Source organism: Watersipora subatra, chromosome 11, assembly GCF_963576615.1.
Source record: "Watersipora subatra chromosome 11, tzWatSuba1.1, whole genome shotgun sequence".
NCBI lineage: Eukaryota > Metazoa > Bryozoa > Gymnolaemata > Cheilostomatida > Watersiporidae > Watersipora > Watersipora subatra.
Window position 1 is genome coordinate 15,299,701 of NC_088718.1, and position 23,208 is coordinate 15,322,908.

Genomic DNA, 23,208 nt, shown 5'->3' on the forward strand with positions numbered 1-23,208 from the left:
ACACTACCACACACTTGATCACGTATGCATACACACTACCACGCACTTGATCACGTATGCATACACAGTACCACGCATGTGATCACGTATGCATACACACTACCACACATGTGATCACATCAGAGCTGTGCTCAAGTGCTTTTTTCAGTTCAAGTAGAGTAAGCAAGTACTCAAAACAAAATCGAGTACAAGTACGCACATGTTTCTGCCTTCCGAGTACAAGCAGAGTATCACAACTTGATTCCGAGTACAAGTAGAGTTATTTCTCAAATTTCAAGTTCAAGTAGAGTTTTCCTTCTGAATTTCAAGTACAAGTATAGAGTACATTAATCAAATATCAAGTACTTTTTATTAAATTAAAGTAAAACGAACAAACAAGTAAAACAGCCAAATTAACGAGTACAGGTAGGCCTATATATAATATGATAATGATTAGAGTATGATAATAATATGATAATATAAAAGTATAATGTCCAACTATCCCCGGGTTCTAGTTTTCTTTATTTATACTAGGCCCTGCAGCCTGTTACATTTGCAGAAAACGAGGTTCTCCAGAACGACATCGCTCATTGAGGCGCGATGTGGCCTCATCAAGATGCCACCGTGAGAGAATATCCTCTCGGCGGCAGCAGAACTTGCCGGCACACTCAACACTTTTTGGGCAAGAGGGTACAGCTTGAAGAGTATTTCCCGCTTTCGGTGCCAGAACACCAACGGTCCTGCCTCTGCCATTGTTAAAATAAATCTCTCCTCACATTTTATTTTTCTGAATTCTCACAGACACTTAACTATCATACCATGTTACTCGCACAACATTTCAGTAGTCTATGTGACCTTGGATTGACATTTCAATAAGAAAAAGCCCTTGTTCCAACATCTACTACACACGTACAGAGTACAAACAGAGAAATTGTGATGCTGAACAAAGCAAGTAGTACACAATACAAATTGGATCACAGTCTAGGTAAAGTAAAGAGAAATATTATGTGTCAACAGGGAGTTGACAACTCCCTGGTGCAAGTAAGAGTAGAGTATATTTGATGTAGAGTATTTTGATGTAGAGTAAAGTAGAGTATACTTGATGTAGAGTAAAGTAGAGTAGAGTATTTAAGTTTGCAAGTAGATTCCGAGTACTTTCTTCCCAAGGGAGTACAAGTAGAGTATATTTATCCCATATTATGGGCCCTTCGAGTAGAGAAGAGAGTAGTTGAAATCAGTACTCGAGTAGTACTTGTACTCGAATTTGTACTCGAGTAGCACAGCTCTGGATCACATACACACTAATAAGCACACTAAACAAAACTAGCAGACTAACTCACAGACGCAGGCACTAACATGCATACAATGACAAAATAATATTTATTTATATAGATTTTTTATAATAAGAAATTTGTTACAAGTTACATTTATGGATTAGAAAAATATAAAGAGGAAATTCCTCGGTATCTCTAACACCGACGATGCATGATAGTAATAGAACTGAGCCAATTTGTCATCTTTTATGGCAATATTCTTGAATTGCCTGAACAAGTCCTGTCAGATACTGAGCAAATCCTGTCCGAGTGCAATTTGATTAGACACTGTTTTTCAAACGTTGTTCATTGTTCAAATGTTGTTCAAATTGTTGTTGTTGATTACAAAACAATGTTTCCTGGGGCTTGACATCTTGGAAACCCTGAAAATATGCAAGAGAACACAACTTTGATAAGAGAAGACCGTCAACAGGAATGCACAAGGAAATCATAGAAAGAAGAAGACAATAACGAAGTGTGAGTGCGAGTAATGAAATGCATCACATCCTGCTGCCGATCATACTTGACGTAGTGCAAATATACAAAAGCAGAAGACTCTATTCATAAAGACGTCAGCAGTTCATCCAATCTAGAGTTACAATCTTTTTTACGCACAAGCGACAGGATTGTCTGCCCATGGCAGATTGAAAGTATAGATGAATTGCACCCAAGATACATTCTCGGCATTACCCAGTAGGTTAAGGAAGATTACTTACAGAGTGTGAATGAAAAATCTGGTGCATTCCACAGCTGGCAGATACTAAGACTACGACGTCTAAAGTTCCATCCTTTGTATCAGAGAGATCCAACTCGTCAGAGACATCACTGTTCTTATTCTAGACCCTCACATCATTTTTAAGTCTTCTAAATTGTTGAGCATTTCCTCCAATAAGGGGAACATGACTGGTCATTGAGAAAGGAGACAGTACAGCACCAAAGCATGGGTCACTCCATATTTGATATTTAATAATGAAACCATAATCTTTGAGAAATCGATGTGTGAATTACTAGCTGAATAAGTTACTTTCTTCAAAGTGTCAAAGTTTTCAATTACCGTATGGTGTTGTTGTTTTTCAACCCTTAATTGTAACTAGGGTACGTGTTATATTTGACCACACTTTAACCACAGGTCTCATGACCTACACACACATGCACACTCTATATCGGACTGTCAGATATATCTCATGCCCTACACACGCACACTCTATATCGGACTATCAGATATATCTCATGACCTACAGACACATCCGCACACTCTATATCGGACTATCAGATATATCTCATGCCCTACACACGCACACTCTATATCGGACTATCAGATATATCTCGTGACCTACACACGCACGTGCACTCTATATTGGACTATCAGATATATCTCCGGACTACACACGCACACTCTATATCGGACTATCAGATATATCTCATGACCTACACACACACACTCTATATCGGACTATCAGATATATCTCATGACCTACACACACACTCTATATCGGACTATCAGATATATCTCGTGACCTACACACGCACGTGCACTCTATATTGGACTATCAGATATATCTCCGGACTACACACACACACTCTATATCGGACTATCAGATATATCTCATGACCTACACACACACACTCTATATCGGACTATCAGATATATCTCATGACCTACACACACACTCTATATCGGACTATCAGATATATCTCGTGACCTACACACGCACGTGCACTCTATATTGGACTATCAGATATATCTCCGGACTACACACGCACACTCTATATCGGACTATCAGATATATCTCATGCCCTACACCTTCCCATTCTATACCGGACTATCAGATATATAAAGATTTAGCTTAATGTGATGAAGTAGTAATACAGCGCCAGAATTTAAAATCTAGGCTGATGGAGACTGCCAGGGCTATGACATCCATCAGAATATAGTATGATATGTCATTAGCTCATGTAAAAGAATGAACAAATATATTGAAAGCAAATTATTTTTTTAAAAGCTTTCTAGGGAGTCTCACTTGAAGACTTTTGTACCAATATTCCATAAACAGCACCTTGTTTGTTTTCGGACTTTGGGTATTCTAAACTTAGTGTGCTGGACCAAACATATTGTGCTGTTCAAACAATCACTTCAGATCTCCTTCTGTCGTAGTTTAGAAGAAACCATTCTGGGTAAAGTCTGGTTCGCAATGGTCGTCGTTCACAAGGACTAAATAAAGACAGAAAGAAAAATTATATGCATTCGGATGTACTGTTTCAGTGTATGACAATACAGTCATACCTCGACATATGAGTGTCCTAACATTCGAGAAATTTGAGAATTGTACAAAATATCTAGTAAGTTTGTGCCTTGAAATACGACACAAATTTGAGATGGTTCTTGATGCGGCTGCTAGGTGGTCGAGTATGCGAGAGGCCACTTTCAAGAACAGCATTACTCGGTCTTTCTCATTCAGTTACCAAAAGTTTTAAGGTTTGATAAAAGTGATAGTAAACAGCAAGGCAAACCCTAATAAGATAATAAAAATGAAAATGAAGCCAAAATTAGCACTAAGTTTAGCATAAGGTTAAAACTTATTTTTCAGAGTTTTTAGTAAACTAAATTCACCCAAATTAAATTTAAAGTTAATGTTATGTTACTTAGCGTCACAAAAGTCTAGTGTATCGAATGCGTTTCTGCCAAGTCTTTCTCACACAGCCGTTAGCCGTTACATTTGTCTCACAGGTAAGAACTCTATACAGTACAGTAACTGTACATGAAAATGTTAAATTTTATTGTAGATCATAACCAATAAATATTTGTTACTTTGTGAGTGTAGGTAGTGAATTGGAACAATAAATTTCTCACGTTTTTGCAAATGCACATTTTTCCATTGTAATATCTTTTTTTAGAGGATGAGAACGGATTAATTTGTATTAAGTTATGTTATATAGAAAATATTTCTTTGAGATCAGAGCATATTGACATAGGAGCTACATTGACATACATAAACTGAATTCTAACAGTCCAACTACTTTGGCTAGTGCTCACTAAATGGAATATTAGTTTGCTAACTTAGAGCTTTTGCCCGAAAGGATTTTATTGTTTTAATTTCTAACTATAAGAAATCCTCTCTCACTGGCCTTCCTTGCAAGCCTGTGATTACATAGAATTGCATTTCTACCACACAGGAACAGATTTAGCTCGTATGTCGAGGTATGACTGTAGTAAAGTTTACTAACTTACACCTTTTTAAGGCCTTGTTCATATTGTTAGGCGTTCATGCATAAAAAGTACATAATACAAACAGAAATCATTAACAAGCCAAACTTTTCTATCTGTACCACATTCCCTCAGACGAAGGAACAGCGGCCAATGTGCACAAAGTTTTACTTGGTATGTAACTCACCTATTAGAGCTAACTCTTTCACAATCCAGCTGTAGAAGCTTGTGAAAGCTGAGCATCTTCTTCAGCAATGCTGGACAAATTCTGATGAACGCCTGCAGAATTGGTCAGCTAAGCTTCCTTTTTGGCATTTGTGCACCAAGAAAAGGCAACCCAGAAAGATTCGTTACCAACTAGACTTGCCATATCTGACCTTCCTGTGTATGGAGATGCGTGCAAGTGCTAATGAAAAACTCAACAGCAGGATACCATTTGATAATCTTTCAGCAGCAGTCACACTCAAAGACGGTGATGGATAATTTTATCCTCTAGCTACACCAGACCAAAGACAACAGTATTTCTTGACCTATGCCTGCCTGAAAGACAGTGATAAAGCCCAAACCATAAGACAGTCCTTGTTGAAACAACTGAAAGCAAAAGAGACAGAAAGGCTAGTAACTTTAACTTTATTGAGCATTTTGCAGCAGATACTGCCTAGTGCAGACGGCATTGGATAATGATACTTGGTTGTAGCCAAGCTAGTTCAATGCCAATAGGTGAATTGCCTGCACTATCTGAACCTTGCTGTTCAGTAGTATGTAAAACAAAAGCCCAGTTGTAATTACTGTTCACACTGTCAAGGCTGAAGCAGTGATTCAAGTGACTGGGACAGAGATACTGACATGTCAGAATTGGAAGGGCAGCTGGGTCTCAAGGCGTAGTATATTATAAGAGCTAGACTATTCAGTACTCTTCTCACCGTCTTTATAAACAGTATTGATCCTGTTTTAGATGCCAAAAAGGCCCTCACTCAGAAAGCAGCAGACCCACCAGGGTCCCAGATAAAAGTTTTCATCTCGTGGTCAATTACTGAAGTTTCACCTTCCACTGGAATGTTCCGAAGATCAATCACTTTCATGCTGTTTAGCCAGTAAACTCTGAGGATTCCTACGGCCCAGCTGATATTGGGCGCCTTGCATATTTTAATCCTGGAAGGATTGTGTTCCAAAAAAACCTTTTCAAGAACTTTCACTTTACTACTCCAATCAACTGCAAATTCAAAGAAAGGCCCCTTCAGAACTCTAAAAGAAGCCCATTGTATCATCAAACCCTCTACAGCAAAGACCCGAGAACCTGATATGGTTGTACTAGGAGTAATTACTCTAGCTCCATTTATTGTTAGGTGGTCAAACTCCTTATGGAAGAAAGCAAATGTGCGTTTGGTGCAGAATGGTATTCTAAACATTGTTAGCTTCAGAAAAACCTTATTGATAGGTTTCCTGGTAATACCTCTCTTTTTTGGAAGCTTACAATTTGTTGCAGTTCTAATAAAACTATATTCAACCATAATACCTTTGTATACACGTCTGCAATGCCCTGCCGGCTCATTAACTCTCATTTTGCTTCGAACATTCTTTATCGATGGGCTTGATTTCGTAAGGAGCCACCTAGTACATTTAAACACCTTAGGCCTTTTTTGTAAAGCAATTGGCTTTGCTGTGCTTTGCTTGGAAGCAGAAGCCTTTGTTTCCTTCGTCATAGAGCAAACGGATTCACAAGAAGTACCATCCACATAGGCTTCATTTCCAGTCTTTGGATATGATGGTGGTTTAATTATAGGTTGTGCTACAAAGTCAACCTTCGAGCTGGAATGAGGCTTGAAACCAACCATGGGTGCTGTTTGAACCCTTTTAGACCTCCGTCTCTTCCGTCTTCTAGTTGTTTTTTGTTTGTGAGTTTTTCTACGTCTTTTTGTGCGCCATTTGTTTTTGCTAGAAGTCTTCTGGCTAGCCCATCCAGACATAGGATTTGTAAGTAGATAGTCTTTGTGTTGCTTCAAACCACAGGTTGCTGTCAAATTATTAATTTTTTTAAAGGCTGCGCCTTTAGAAAAAGCTGCTCTTTTAGAAAAGGCTGCATCTTTAGGCTGCACCCTAAAGGGCTTTTTGCGCTTGACTGGCACCCATCCATCCACCGTGTCTGTAGCGCATTTAGAAAAAAAATCAGCCTTCTCATCATTTGTGGAGTTCTCTACTAGAGTGGGCTTGACCTGTTTTGAAGATTCTACCATATGGCAGCGCTGTGGATTATCACAAGTAAAAATTCTGGCCAGGTCGTCAAGACTCGAGAGATTGTCACAGTTCTTCGGGTTCCTATTAGGATGGGCACACTTGCTGGCCTTCTTTTCAAATGCCAAGCTATCAGCTTCCGACCGGTCTGTCGGCAGTTTTTTATACAGTTCTCCATAACGTTCAAAATATTTTTTAGAAGTAATCCATTCCAAGTCAAGCAACATTAGTTGTAAAATTGATAGTAACTGAACCGATAGGGATAGCAAAGTAAGCAGCTCTTTATTGTCCTGATGGTTGCAGCTGCCAACTTTGAGTTGTCTGTTCAGGATTCTATCCGATGGTGAATCGACTTCATCTGCAAAACACAACCAAATCGCTGAAAACAGACCAAATCGATGACTGAACACACAAATGTAAATTAATGTATAACAGGAAGAAAAATATAAAAAATTTTTTGCCTAGTTTAGTAAGACTGGCTTTAGAATAGACATTCAATTATGCTGCCACAATACTTGAAAAGAGAAACTTGCAAACTACTTTCGTTTGAAAATACCGACTGACAAATTACGTGCTTTTGAAATGTAATCTTTTTTAACTATAGTCTCTTGGATTTCAACATTTAATCGTAATATTCTAATACACTTAATACTGTGCATAGAGCAAAAGTGCTACACCTATTTTAGTGAGCTTAAAAATAGTAGTTAGTACAGCAGAACTGAATGGGAAAGGTGAACCAGAGAAGCATTACCTGTCATTAGTAGAAATGCTTTGCTACAAACGAAATCAAAATTATCGAATGTGTCAGAAAACCATTGTATTACTCAAAAATGACTTTATTCATTATTAAACAACTTTTGTTCTTACAAACAAGCAGGGTTGAGAAAACCCACGATTTTTTATGAAAAAAAAACAGATTTTTTATGGTTTAAACCAATTTTTTATGGTTTAAACCAATGTTTATGGTTTATATTATTTGACCAAGGTTTTTGCAATTTCAAGTCTAATTAACATCTCTTACTATAGCTACATGATTGAGTATTGAACATACATGTGAAATCATCTGTTAAAGATGGTACTGTGGGAGTTATTATGAGAAAAAGGAGAAAAAACATGGAAATTTCAGAATGATCCTTTAATCAAACATGAATGAAGAAAAACAGAGCAGAAATCTTATCACATAAAATGAGTATATTACATACAGGTATATGTATAAGTAGGAATTTTAATCCCAGCGATGAATTGTGTGGTAGTAAAGAGTAGTTTGACATTTTGCTACGTGTGCTTTAAGCCTATCTGCGTGACCTTGCGTTATGACAGCACACTTATTACATTTTGCCTTAAAACCTTTGCCTTCCGCATTTCAAGTGAAAACTGCCAGATGGGACCCTGTTTGCGAGACATGTTTGAAATTCAAGGTACAACTTTAACTTTTTGAAACACAAAAAACTTGATAAACTGAATTCTAACAATTCAACTACTTTGGCTTGTGCTCACTAAATGGAATATTAGTTTGCAAACCTAAAGCTTTTGCCCGAAAGGATTTTATTGTTTTAATTTCTAACTATAAGTAATCCTTACTCACTGGCCTGCCTTGCAAGCCTGTGATTACATAGAATTGCATTTCTACCACACAGGAACCGCTAGGAGTCTAAATATCGTTTTTCACAAAATATAATGATAAAACCATAGAAACCGGTTTCTTGGCTTGTTAAACCGAGCCAACCATGCAAATAAGTAGCACTAGTATCAATTTTGCTTTTGGTAAATGAGTAGTTTATTTCATATTGTTTACCACCATTTCAACTGTTTCCTTACGTAATTTTTCAGAACTTTATTATGATAATACTAAGTCAATTATCTAAGTATTATTAATTAATTATTAAGTTATTATAGTAAGTTATCAAGTAATCTGACCTATAATAACATTACGTTTAATATTACATTAATATCAACATGTAGAACGGAAGCAACTTGCATTAGCAAAGCACATTAGACACACGTTTGCTAGGGCAGCACCACATAGCAAACTAAAGCTCACATTCATCAGAGCTTTCCCAGCTCAGTGTAGGGGTGGTTCATGACTGACCCGCTAGGAAGAATAACGAGCAATTCGGATGATTTGTGAAGCGTAAAATTTAGAGGTAAAACAGGACCCAGAAGTGAAAGGTGAACCTTTTAGGAAGCAAAATATTAGCAGCCACAAATTTCATCGACTTACCGGTGAGAACATATGGTGTAGACCTACATGTATAACAAAAATAAATTAACGTTATACAAGTACAAGAAAACATACATGAAGCTAAAATGATAGATTACAATAGTCTCAAAAAGCCGGAAGTACAATGCATTCTGCTGAATTTAGTTGGGAAAGAATTTTTTCTTTACAAACTTCTTTTTGTACAATTTATGCCAAAACGAGGTTTGGATCTCCTGACCTGATTCTCATTGTATTCAACACATTTTAAAAATTAATTTACACTGCTGCTAGCAAATGATTCATATACCCTAGGACACTTAAGTATTCGCGGCATCTAACTTTCGCGTTTTCGCGGAGTCATCATCACGCGAAAAATTCATGCGCGAAACTAAACTATCATAACGAACTAGCGGAAATGCGAAATTAAATAGCTATGTTCTACGCAGGCCTGTATTCACTGGTTGCAAGTTGGGGGGCTAATGTTAGACGACTAGTTATGAACATCTGGGGTGTGGAGAAGGGGGGGGGGTGCTGTAAGCTCCTAACAGGTTTCTCTTATGCAGGGCCTCAGCCGGGCCTCTCACGTGAAGTTTTAAAAAATTTTATTGGCAAGTATCAACATTTTTCTATTTTTTGAGATTTGCTTTGTTTTAGCTGATGTGACTGACAAAACGTTTTAAAATTAAAACAGGCAAAACTTGTATGCAGTTAAAAAGATCAGAAAGAAGACATCTTTTTTTTAAGCGTTTTAACAAAGATCATTTTTGCCGATTTTATTTCAAGTTCATTAAGTAGGATATGGGCAAGCAGATGTTTGCTAAAACCTCTGCAAACCTTTATAAAAGTCGTTAACAAGAATATTTTGCCGCTGATGAAGATAATAATGACGCCTAAGAACTACTAAAAGTTGATGTTTGTATCTATGGCTTCGAATAAAGTGATATTCTACAGCGATAAAAAAACCTTTCTATAGCCGTTGGACTATGAAATTCCTAAAAAGTTGGGGCGTCTTAGCCGGCCAGCTGTCCAAGGGAATACGGCCCTGTAGTTCATTGATATCCACAACAAAATTGTGATATTAGAAATGCAGATAATTTTGTGTGTGATTGAGCTCATTGGGAAATTTCTAGTAAATTCGTTAATACACCGCGAATGAGCAGCATGGCAAAGCAAATTAAGATAACAAGTTTTTTTGGAAAAGCCAAGACAAACGAAGAAGATGATGATATCAGTTTAGTCACCGAATTTGTAACTGATGAGGATGAAAGTCTGGTAGGTGAAGTCATACAATTAAATAATACTTATTGTAGTGATGAATTTTACTGCCAACCAAAAACGATAACAACCCTCACCAGGTCCAACCATGTTATACAGTTCTGGTTGTGATGTTGGTTGTTATCTATTTTCTTTTTTATGAGACATGTACTGTATTTGATTTTTTTTAAATTTGAAATATTGTGAACTCAAAACGTGCCATGGCCATCGCTTGCTATAAATACTTGAGATCTAATATTGGTACCATATCGGTCACGACGAAAAGGACCGAGACGTCGTTGATAGTCCAAGAAACAAATGGCAGCAAGCGATCACGTTGAATTATCGATTTCTGCCATACATTTATACCTGCGGGTTACAAATACAAACTAGTCGCAAATATAAAAACTTTTTTTACTAGAGGACTGGACCTGAGGAATCTAATTTGTTTGTTCCACTGTATTTATTTTCACATCACTATATTTTCGCACTCATCAGAGCTGCGAAATTAAGTTGCAGCGAAATTTTACTCTGTGTGCTACTCACGAAACTAAATACTAGCGAAATATAAGTGTCCTAGGGTAAGCATACTGAACGAAATCTTGACACAGAAAAGTTGGTTTGTAAAGTTGGTTTGTAAGTTGGTTTGGACACTAAAAATAAGACATTCTACGTTTTTGTGTAACTTCAGAATCAATATTAGCTAGATTAGCGACAACTCTGGCAGTGCATACAATAAGGAATCCAACAAATATGAAAGCAGCCGCAAACTGACCAATCATGGCTGTTTGCTTCTCGACTTTCGCAAACATAGAAATATGATAACAAGGGGTGTAGATAAGGGCGCTACTGTTTACTGCATCGAATAGTTAGCTTCAGAATCTCAGAATAAATAACTTGTTAAAATGTAAACTCACTTTTGCAATTCATACTACTGACCTTGACATAACAACATTTGTTAATTTGATGTTTAGAGCGAGACATCGTGGAGTTGATTAAAACATCCGGCTGTACAACAGACACATATGACAACTTTATGTTTTCTTATGATGAATCTTTGAGCAGATCTGCTCAATGATGGTCAAAGAGACAAGCTCAAAAGAAAAAAGAATGCTCGCAAGGCCTAAAATCTTAGTTCACTGATTTTCTAGTCAATTTAAAAAAAGTTCAACTATGAAAATATTTGCATGTGTTCTATCAACTAAAGATCAAAGCATATTTCCAACCAACATTTTAATTGGACATCTCAGCAAAATTAGGAACCCATCAAACAAATAGAACTGACTAACTTAAGACCACTGACCCTCCAGCGAAAGCCGACTCAGATCGGTTCACTTTTCTTGCTTCCCTGCTTACTCTTTTCCTGCTAGGTTCTTCATCTGGTTTGAGCAGGTCTGCCAACTCAAACTGATAGGTTTGCACCTAACGAGAGGACACATAAGTCGATAAATATAACAGACCTCGGAGACAAATAAACTCAATGGTTAATGGACCATCGGAGATAGTGAACAAGTTTACAGTCGGAAAAATAAGAAATCGTGTAAAAAAGAAAACACTGCATACAACCTTCTAGCAACCAGCCCTTAACAAAGTTTTTTCTAAAACCCGCATTTTTGCTTAATGTACAGTGTTTTACCTATACTCGTAAAAAGCTCTACATACAACATTTTCAACTACGAAACGCTTCTTCAGAAAACTTCATGCTGCTAACAGCATCACGTGAGTATACCAAGAATCCTCTGTTTTCCCACAAGTCTAGGAAAATATTTGACGGCTCAGTCTTTTGCTAGTTAGATTCTGTACAGCATGAAGTGTTTGGACAGTTTTTCATCAGCTTTTGTAGGGGTTTATTGCAGGTTTACTTGTGTGTTACGTAACTCCGATTACCTATGGACCCCAAAGAAGCAAGTAATGGAAAAAAAGTGTTGAAGAAACGAAGTTGTTCTGTACATGAGAATAAAGCAAAAAATAATAGAAAAGCACTAAAAGAGATGCGTTTGGTTGATTTCAACAAATATGGCAGTAATCCATCCATCTATGATCAGTACAATATTACACCTAAAGAAAATTACAACTCCTTGCGAAGGGCTTTGCTGTCACTGTGAAGAAGTGGTCAGGAATGAACAGTGAGATGGGCTTGCAACTGATTAGGACATTAACAGGGTAAAAAGTATTTCTACTTAAGAAATTTTAATATTATGAAATAATTTCCAGAAAGAATCACTTTCATAAGAAAAGGTACCGACGATCCCAGAAAAAGAGGCATGAGGTGTTGTTTCTGAGGCGAGGAGACTTACAATATGGAAAGGTAGTAACGCAGAACTGAAGTTGTAACTTGAAATTTATAAACACTGAAAAATACTGTAAAACCTCTATTTTAACGCCATGGTGCTTTATTTTTCAACCCTTCCTCTATGGTGGCGGACAAATAGAGGTTTTAATGGCACATACTTTTTCACAATTGGATGTTTGTTAGTACAGTGGAGTCGGAGTAATTTAGATCTAGAAAATTCAAATTCTTGCTCATTCAAACATTTTGTTAAGTCCATGTTCCTTTATACCACTCACAATTTTAAATAGTTTGACTAGTTCAAATTAACTTTGGCTAATTCAAACTGAAAGATAGTAAGACCACTCATTTTTGATTATTAGGTTCACGGATCCGCTGACGCGAGATAAAAACTACCGCTGAAAAAATAAAAAGTCTATGCATATTTTCATTTTTATTTGAACCGCCGAAACTTGCAATTTGTTGATTAATGTTTTTTTTTGAAAACGTAACGTTAGCTTTCTTGTAACCAGGGCCGTATTGTTCTATGAGGCAGCCTCTGCTGCGCAGAGGCAAAATTTCAGCACCCAGAACGGCCAAACGGTGATTTTCTTGTCGTTTAGTGTCGACAATGCTCGGACGAAAGATGCGAACGTATCGTGCAGAGCCCGTTTTCAGGATATTACTAGTGGTTGCAAACCTAGCGAATCCATTTCGACATCATTTCTACTGCTAAGAAAGGAATGGAAAACGGACTTTTCGGTCTTGTCTGTTCTGGATTCACATATTTAATGATAATGATTAAGCTGAAATGTGCTAGACGCTGTTGAACTGACGAAGAGTTTTAATTTTGATGACTGCCATTAATTCTGGACTTTTAAAACATTTACTTCCACTTAAGATGAATATTTTGATAGTTATGGGAAGCCAATTACGGGATAATGTAGAATAATTCTTAGTTGGCTTTACTAGCCTTATTGCAGTTTGATGAATTATTCTGACGATAGTCACTTGACTGATTACAAATTGCAAATTGTATTTGAAATGTTCTCTTCATCATTACTATTATTGTTATATCGATGCTGCGCGAAGCAGCCGTGTTTAGAACTATCTTGAAACTTTCAAGAAAAAAAGAAATTTGTTCGCAGCTTTCTTCTTATTGCTCATATATCGAGTATGCTTGCTAATTTCTTCACACTATTTTTACGTGAAAACATCTACTTCATTGCAAGGAAATCAACTCAGGATTTACTGGGGCTGCATACATGTAACAGCTGATTTAAACTTTTTGTAATTTTGTGTGTTTCTTTTTTAATATCTGCTTGACAAGCTCTAGTCACGTAGTATATGTCTATAATTTGTTTGTTTAGTGAGCTATGTTATTATCTATATTTGCATGGAAATATTTATTTGTATAGTTTTTTGTATATATATATGTGTGTGTGTATGTATGTCTATTTTATTTTCTAATTTCGACATTAAAAATTTGCCATTAAAAAAAAGAAAAAACAGACATTGACACTTTTATTTTTATTTCGACCGACATACTCTAAAATGTGTTGAAAAAATCCGTGAACCTAAAAATATAAAATGAGTGGCCTAAAAGTGTAAAAATAAACAGAGCTGAATACATTAGTATTAGTCGCAATCACAGAATCAAGCGCAACTATTGTCACTCATGATACTCCTTGGTGATTGTGAGAGCTGTCAAATTAATAGGTCAAGCTCAGACTGGCAGCTAACACATGACCCTGATAGAACAAGTTGAGCTAATAGTAACATCGCCTTCACTTTGTGAACTGGAAAAAAAAAGAAAATGGACTCATTGAAAAAAGATTGTGCGCTATGGCTATGCATCAAACTTGAGAAATAGTGAACATTTATTTTGGATACATGAATGAATGATCAAAGGCTAATCAACAATTGCAGTTCCAAGCATTATTCAAAGCTTTTTCAACTTTTGCATAGTTGTCTTCAGAATTTCAACAGAATTACAAAACAAAAACTTACCAGTATAAGGTGGATTATAATAATGAAATTCAAAGAGGAGTAAAACTAAGTGAGAGAGCAAAAAGAGAGAAACTTTCTAAATCTTCTGTAACATCATAAATCAAGAATAAAGAACAGTATGTATATTAATCTAATGTAAAATACAAAATATAGCACGGTTTCTATAATTGAACTCTAGTTAATTTAAACTATTTGACTTGACTTGGTGTCTTTGAGTTTGAACTATGCAGATTCCACTGTATTTGGAGTTTGGTGTTTTTAGATGCTCTATGCATGAGGAAAATGGGTATGAGGCACACCTGTCCTCGAAATCCAATCATGATCAATTTGAAATTGTAGAACGATTAAGGTCATTTTTGGGCTAAAAGTGTACATGATAACCGGATCACGTCAGCTTCCTTGACAAAAGGTGCCAGCTGTAGCATCATTAAACATTCTATCAAAACGTATCAGTATTTTCCTATCATTGGCGACTGTTTTTGATGTTTAAGGTGATTTGACTGCCAGGATGTTTCCAGATTAAAATTGACAAAAACGTGATCGCGATTAAAATGTATTTTACAAATGCGCAATGCCCACAAAGTTTTGCAAAAATGTGGGCATCGTGCATTGGTAAAACCCCACTCATTAATGGTGAAGGAACTGATTGGATATCCCAATAATGACGAATTATAGAATGCTTAGAACAAGCTAGTTGGGAATCAGATGAAAATGTCTCTGTGCTTCGATGCATGAAGACAATCAAATTGTTGAAGCAATTTCATGAATGTAAATTCACTTTAGTAGTGAGTCAAATAAGCACTAATCTTTTGTAAAACCAGTAAAAAACTGGACCTACTGATAATTTACAAGTTCAACCAGCTACATGAAAAACAAGTTGAAGGGTATATACTGTACCAACGCTTCATACGTGATAAGTTCAACCAGCTACACGACAAACAAGTTTAAGGGTATATACTGTACCAAAGCATCATAGAATACGTGAAAAGCGAAACTCCCCTTCTTTAGAATATGTTTGAGAAATGTTTGGTTCTTCGCATTACTAGTTGTCTCAGCCTAAAATGTAAAAGTGTCGGGTAGAAATATCTAGTTTTTATCTATTTAAGCTATACAAAGTCCTTTAACGAGGCATTGTGTTAACAACTTAGAGCTCAACTGCCCCAATATTCAATTAACGTAAATCATTGTAACTACGAGGGTGCAGTGGCAGTGCAGTTGTGAGTGTAACTACATGCTGTCAAACCTTTACCAAGCCAAAGCTTACGCAATCGTTCCCTCGATTAGTCATATGCTTTTCTATGTTTATATCTGCACGTAGTGTTCTTCTCAAGTCCAATACTCTTATATTCCCTCAAAATTTGGAACAAAAAGACAAAAAATTACTAAAGAATCATTAAATATATATGTATAAATATGTACAACAAAAAGAATAGAAAGTAAACATATGGCACGTACGAGCATATGCTCAATGATGACGAATTTGCTTGCGCTTCCATTATTTTAGTTTGTTTTTAAAATCTTGAAATTTATGATTAAAATATTAAAGATTAATTTAGCAAACTAACAAAACAATAATTAAGGCTTGAATGTCTACAAGATAAAAAATTAAGATACCATTCCGCAGAATGACGACAAAATGGCTTAACCTGTTTAATGATGAATTTTTATCGACGAGTTTTTCACAGTTAATTACCATTATTAAATGATTACCTGTGTGTAAAAGTGTGAAAGGCCTTGGTGCACGTTAAACTTACAATTTGAGATGTTATAAAAATTAGACAGCTTTAAACCTCACAGTATGATCTCAGAAAACAAATTTGAAGCCTTACAATATATGCAAGATAGAGCTAGTACTACAATGAGGGCATCAAAAAAATTAGTTTTGGGTGAATAACACGAAATAGCGATTCACTAGGTGAATACCAAGCGTTGGCCGGATAATGAAAAAGTCTCTGAACAGAAAATTTACTTTTATTTAACATATAACAGCAGTTACCATTACTTTGAATACAACAATACTGGTTCCTCTCAATACTGGTACAAACGTAAAAATGAGATATCGGATTGTCTTTGTCTGACCGAACGGTGAGAGAATGTAGAGGCAATTACTACTCGCGATAACACAATTGTCCATGTGAAAAGTATTAGTCTTTAGTCTTTACAGATTTAGCGATCGAACCTTACGTAATACGAAAAAGGAGTGTAACGAAATGGGAGTGTAACAGCATATTTGAAAATAAAAAATTTGAAAAATGGGTAATGATTAATGTTAAAAAAAGCTTTTAAAAAGTTCTAAAAAAAACAAATGCAAAAGGGAATGCTAATCTATATATATATTTCTCAAAGTTTGTCCAGCAAAGTTTGTCCAGCAAACAAATACACATAATTTGTTCACAAATTATGTGTATTTGTAGGATTGATTGTCCAGCTATAGCAATTATTAAAATAGTTGTAGCTGGCCGACAATGCAGACACAAAGTCATGGCTTGCAGCCATTAGAAGCCTATCTTATTAAGCAGCTTACTAGAATTTTCCATTAGCAATGTGTCTGGCTAACAGCTTGAAAGTTACAGTTGTTTGACAAAGTTTTAAAACCTTTATAGTTGTTTTTATTTTTCTCTTAATTCATTTAAACTACACAAAACACTTCTCTCATGATACCCTAGGACACTTAAGTATTCGCGGCATCTAACTTTCGCGTTTTCGCGGAGTCATCATCACGCGAAGAATTCATGCGCGAAACTAAACTATCATAACGAACTAGCGAAAATTCGAAATTAAATAGCTATGTTCTACGCAGGCCTGTATTCACTGGTTGCAAGTTGGGGGGCTAATGTTAGACGACTAGTTATGAACATCTGGGGTGTGGAGAAGGGGGGGGGGTGCTGTAAGCTCCCAACAGGTTTCTCTTATGTAGGGCCTCAGCCGGGCCTCTCACGTGAAGTTTTAAAAAATTTTATTAGTAGGCAAGTATCAACATTTTTCTATTTTTTGAGATTTGCTTTGTTTTAGCTGATGTGACTGACAAAACGTTTTAAAATTAAAACAGACAAAACTTGTATGCAGTTAAAAAGCTCAGAAAGAAGACATCTTTTTTTAAGCGTTTTAACAAAGATCATTTTTGCCGATTTTATTTCAAGTTCATTAAGTAGGATATGGGCAAGCAGATGTTTGCTAAAACTTGATATTTTGCAAACCTTTATAAAAGTCGTTAACAAGAATATTTTGCCGCTGATGAAGATAATAATGACGCCTAAGAACTACTAAAAGTTGATGTTTGTATCTATGGCTTCGAATAAAGTGATATTCTACAGCGATAAAAACCTTTCTATAGCCGTTGGACTATGAAATTCCTAAAAAGTTGGGGCGTCTTAGCCGGCCATCTGTCCAAGGGAATACGGCCCTGTAGTTCATTGATATCCACAACAAAATCGTGATATTAGAAATGCAGATAATTTTGTGTGTGATTGAGCTCATTGGGAAATTTCTAGTAAATTTGTTAATACACCGAATGAGCAGCATGGCAAAGCAAATTAAGATAACAAGTTTTTTTGGAAAAGCCAAGACAAACGAAGAAGATGATGATATCAGTTTAGTCACCGAATTTGTAACTGATGAGGATGAAAGTCTGGTAGGTGAAGTCATACAATTAAATAATACTTATTGTAGTGATGAATTTTACTGCCAACCAAAAACGATAACAACCCTCACCAGGTCTAACCATGTTATACAGTTCTGGTTGTGATGTTGGTTGTTATCTATTTTCTTTTTTATGAGACATGTACTGTATTTGATTTTTTTTAAATTTGAAATATTGTGAACTCAAAACGTGCCATGGCCATCGCTTGCTATAAATACTTGAGATCTAATATTGGTACCATATCGGTCACGACGGAAAGGACCGAGACGTCATTGATAGTCCAAGAAACAAATGGCAGCAAGCGATCACGTTGAATTATCGATTTCTGCCATACATTTATACCTGCGGGTTACAAATACAAACTAGTCGCAAATATAACAACTTTTTTTACTAGACGACCGGACCTGAGGAATCTAATTTGTTTGTTCCACTGTATTTATTTTCACATCACTATATTTTCGCACTCATCAGAGCTGCGAAATTAAGTTGCAGCGAAATTTTACTCTGTGTGCTACTCACGAAACTAAATACTAGCGAAATATAAGTGTCCTAGGGTATGTAATTTGAAAGTTAGAATGGGAAATGCTGTTATATATTAAATACAAATCAATTTTCTGTCCAAGGACTCTTTTATTACCCGGACAACGCTGGGTAGCACAGCTAGTTAATAATGAAAAGGAATGTTTAGCATGAGCAATCACCATAAGGATAGATACAGAGTTCAAAACGTTAAGAACAGCTTAGCCTAGTGGTAACGCACACTTATAGGTAGACTAGTGATTTGAATGTTGCGAGTTCAAATCCAGTAAGAAGGTGAGTTTTTATCGCTATAGCTAGACAGATGAATGACAGACAGTTCTAATAAAAAAATTCCCAATTTGAAAATCAGATATCAAAGCAAACATCAGATATCGTAGCAAACACCAGACATTAAAGTAAAAATCACACATGAAAGCAGTCATCTGGCATCAATGTAATCAGACAGGAATCATGAAATAAAATTCAACTGCTTTCTAGATGATAACTATGGCCATTCTTGAAATGAGAGAATAGACAATATAAGTAAAAAAATTACCGTCATTCTGACATTGATATTATCATTCATTTCGCTTCAAATTCTGAGATAATGAGATTACGAATCAAAGTCTCAGAAATTCAAAAGATACTTGCTAGAACAGAGAAAACTTTTGTACATCATTGATGTCATGTTTGTGTTGGTTCTGGCTAGAAACCAATTTCTTGGAAATTTTGTGTCGTATTTAATCATCCTAGTTGATATTGTTCGAAGACACCAATAAGCAACTGCTAGTTTCATATAGAAATATTCAATAAGTTATTTAAGTTAATTTGAATGATTTTTTTCAATTTTATTAAAAATAAAATACGATTCCAAATGAAGTTAATTTAATGATGATGATCTAGCTTATTTTGTTGACAATCTACTTCACTTGCGTTCTAGTACTCAATGATTTTTCAAGGATGTATAACTCATTATTTATAATTGAAATCGAGCATTTCAGGTGAATGACTGGATCTGTTAGAGGTTGATATTCCAAAGTCCTATCAATTTTAGCCGATTTGATTTCAAATCAAATAAAGAAAATTTGAGTACCCATCATTCTAAAGTTGTTTGTGTTGTACATATGATGGTTGCAAGAAACGAATGTAGCCAGATTTAAAGTTTTTAGTTTTACCAAGCATCAAAATTTGGAAATACGTTTAGGGATGTTCGAGAATAAACAAACCTTTGGTAAATTACAGTAATAGATTTTGACAAAAACTTATAACTTGATCTGGTTCAATATTAAAGTCCTACACCTGTGGTTGAGTATCACTGAACTCGGTTGCAATGAGGTGGATATCATCTGAACTTTGGCTATCAAACATAGAAACTGTGTTACTAAAGCCGGCCTTGACATTAGCAAGGCTAGTTGGACAAAACAGTCCCAGAGAATCAACAGGTTTTTAGAACAGCTGATATGCAGGTTCATACACCCTTGGGAGATTGGAAAAAGCCATGCTCAAGTGAGTCTGTCTTCAAAATGGTAGATTAAGGCTTTTAGACACAAACTGAGTTTTAGCAATCTTTACGTGAACTAGAAAGAAAAATGAGCGGACAAAATAAGCAAAACCGGCGTCAAAGTAGCGAAAGAGGATGCCAATTCGCAGGTTACAAGAAAATCTAAAAAGAGCCAATTAGAGAACAGCATGATAGAGCTGGATCAGTTGAGTCCACTGACCTCTATTACCTGGTCGGGTCATTGGCTCGGAGAAGTGATGCCGTTTGGCTGCCATATTGCACTTCTGAAAATCTCAGCGTGAGAAAGCTAGAATAGCGATTTGTATACAATCTTACCATCTGTACTTTGTTGTGATTAGTTTCCACTTTTAAACACGCCTACATGCGCTGCAATCAACTATTCCAATAGATACTATAAAGGATGTGGACGGACATTTCATTTGTAAGTTCAATTATGCTTTGCATGTATTCAAAAAATGAAGTTAGAAGTTTACCTTAATTGGAAGTCGGTAGCGTGTAACCCTTAGTGTAGTCCAACGTATTATATTTTATGTACAGTTATGTATCGTTTAGCTCACCATTTTGTAAAATATTTTCAGTTGAACAACAACAACAAATACTTTTTAGAGTTTTTCGTGATAGCAACTTGTTTTCATTTTTATATTCAACCCTTCCTGGAAATAAACCTGATCATCAAAATCTACTCTGCAGTCTATCCTCAACGTCAGGCTGATGTTAACTGTAGCTGTACTATTAGACTGCAAAGCAGATTTTGCCTTGCTATGTCTAGAATTAAATTGACTTCTCGTATTTACGTACTTCTCGTACATTTGCTGCAGATTCCCATTCAGCCGCCGGTCTGTACTTGTATTATGGATGGTCAATATGAAGCGAGATTTGTGAACTCCCACCAAGAGATCTGTACTCTGCTCTGATTATTTTGAAGAGGCTTGCTTTGACAGGACAGGGCAAACAATTCGTCTTACTCAGGATGCTGTCTCAACCATATTTGATTTTCCGCCTCATCTTCAGAAGGTACATTATATGCAAGAAAGAAATATGTATTCTCTGTACTTTTATTTACCTCTGTTTTGATAGCATGTTGTTCAAAACATTCAAGTTTCTACATCACAAGAGGTTGAAGAGAAGGAGCATCAGTATCAAACAGAATAAGTCTTCATCATGGTCAGGTTTACTTCTTCTTATAGACCGTTGGCTATTTTCTTTTGAAAGATTTGAAAAAAGAGGCCAATTGTCTGTAGCAGTAAGTCGACCGCGCGTCGCAGAACTACTGAGCAACAGGGATAGTGGCATAATGAAGAGCAGAAGTTGAAGAAAGCATTAGTAAGGTTGACTTTCTCTTGCATTTGGTAGGCATTCTTTTGAAAGAGTTGAAAATGTCTTCATGCAACTGCCGGAATACATGTAAGTCATCAGCACGTCGCAGAACTTTTGAGCAACAGAGACGGCAGCATAAAGAGTTTTTGTTTTCAGTCAAATTTCTCAAATCTGCTTTTTCAGGGACTCCATGTGCTACCGAAGACTATAAAAAGAAGATACGATATTTTCATGAGATTTTACTTGTATATTCAGAATGTTGTGTAGAATAAAGTGATAGTAACAGATTTTGGCTAAAGCCAGTGCCTGTCTTGTTATTTTGTAAATCATAGGTCGCAGTCTTGTCATATCGATTGTTATCTATTTTTTGCTCAAAAATTCGTTTTGTAATCTGCATCTAAATTCTGTTTCTATCACGGCTAGAACTACATTATGAGCTTTAATTTGACACCACGAACGAGCATTTTGGTGTAGCAACTGATTCACCAAATCGAAAAATGTAAAACTAACAAATTTAATGATGGCCATATCTCAAAAACTGCTCAATGATTTTTGTGTGGTTAGTAAGTACTTATCTTCCAAACAGTGTGCAAAATCTCAGCTCTCTGTGTCCATTTTGAGCTAAAATAGGCTTTAAACTAAACTTTGTCCATAATTATAACATATATAACATAATTATAATGTTTCATGTTGGTGTTCTTTTTAATTTATCTCCTGTGAGTTTACGCAAACTTTCCCTTTCAGAATTTATGCAAACCAAGGAAACCCGAAAGAAAGATGCGATGATTCAGCAAACAACCTCCCAGATACTGCCGACCAACCTACACCATATTTGTGGAGCTGAATGACCACATGTTTGATTGTCCGCCTGATTATAATTAAGTCTTTGTCTTGATTAAGTGATTAATGTCTTGATATATATAAATTATTATATATAATATATATAGATATATAAATATCAAGATGCATCTTGCAGCTTTAAATAGAATTATGCATTTTATGTTTTAACGGCGAGAATGAAAAACAGTGGGCTCCATTTAACATCTAACGTTTAAGTTCTTCTATGATATTGAAGCGAAACTCCTGGGTAATGAAAACTCGTCAAAACGCTAACGCCTTTACAATACAGCGATGCGTTACGTATCGCTCTTGGAAGTGTAACATGGTAACTCGCTTCAAGTGCTCGTACCCGCGGGAGTAGGCGATGATCCGTCCAGGCTGTATAGGTGAGTGGTTGAGTCAATGATCAAGGAGTCACAAGGACAAGGGAGCAGATGAAAATTGGGCAATTAAAAACCCAACAAATTACAAAAGTGAGAGATAATACTGTGATGATGATTTAAAGTCTGCTCTCGAGCAACAACGGAAAAATTGTCTGGTAAACATAGCCTGGCGGACAAAGAAAGTGCAAGAGCAGTTGCTATAAATTGACTCGTGAAAAAAATTTGCCATATCAGGCTGTAAAGCATGTTGGCACGAAGCTAGCAGGCAGCTATCCGAAGTCACCTTCTACTCTCTCAAAAACTTGACCTACCAGAATTTCGTCTTGCGTCTCAAAAGTTAAAATCCTTTTTTCAAAAAAGTAAGTGAGAAACTGGTGAGAACAGTTCAAATCCGCAGTCAACTTAACATAGTTACATTGGATAATATCCTTTTGCGGCGAATCCATACTTTCGCGTTAAGCGTGTTAGGATTTTTCGGGATATGGTTCCGTGAGATTATTGATTTTCTGATTGGAGATATGAGAG

At 36.1% G+C, this 23,208-nt stretch overlaps 2 protein-coding genes across 3 annotated transcripts in view; one reads left to right on the forward strand and one right to left on the reverse strand.

The window, feature by feature from the left end:
* LOC137408838 (caspase-2-like) overlaps positions 1 to 23,208 on the forward strand; it is a 153,720-nt gene that overhangs the window by 22,927 nt on the left and 107,585 nt on the right. The gene's annotated exons all lie outside the window — the stretch shown is intronic.
* Positions 4,202 to 23,088, reverse strand: LOC137408293 (uncharacterized). Its single transcript, XM_068094754.1, has 5 exons — positions 22,995 to 23,088; positions 15,426 to 15,518; positions 11,487 to 11,605; positions 8,951 to 8,973; positions 4,202 to 7,087 (listed from the first exon to the last, which is right to left on the reverse strand). The coding sequence occupies exon 5, from the start codon at positions 6,954 to 6,956 to the stop codon at positions 5,472 to 5,474; it is 1,485 nt and encodes a 494-aa protein (XP_067950855.1). The 5' UTR covers positions 6,957 to 7,087; positions 8,951 to 8,973; positions 11,487 to 11,605; positions 15,426 to 15,518; positions 22,995 to 23,088; the 3' UTR covers positions 4,202 to 5,471.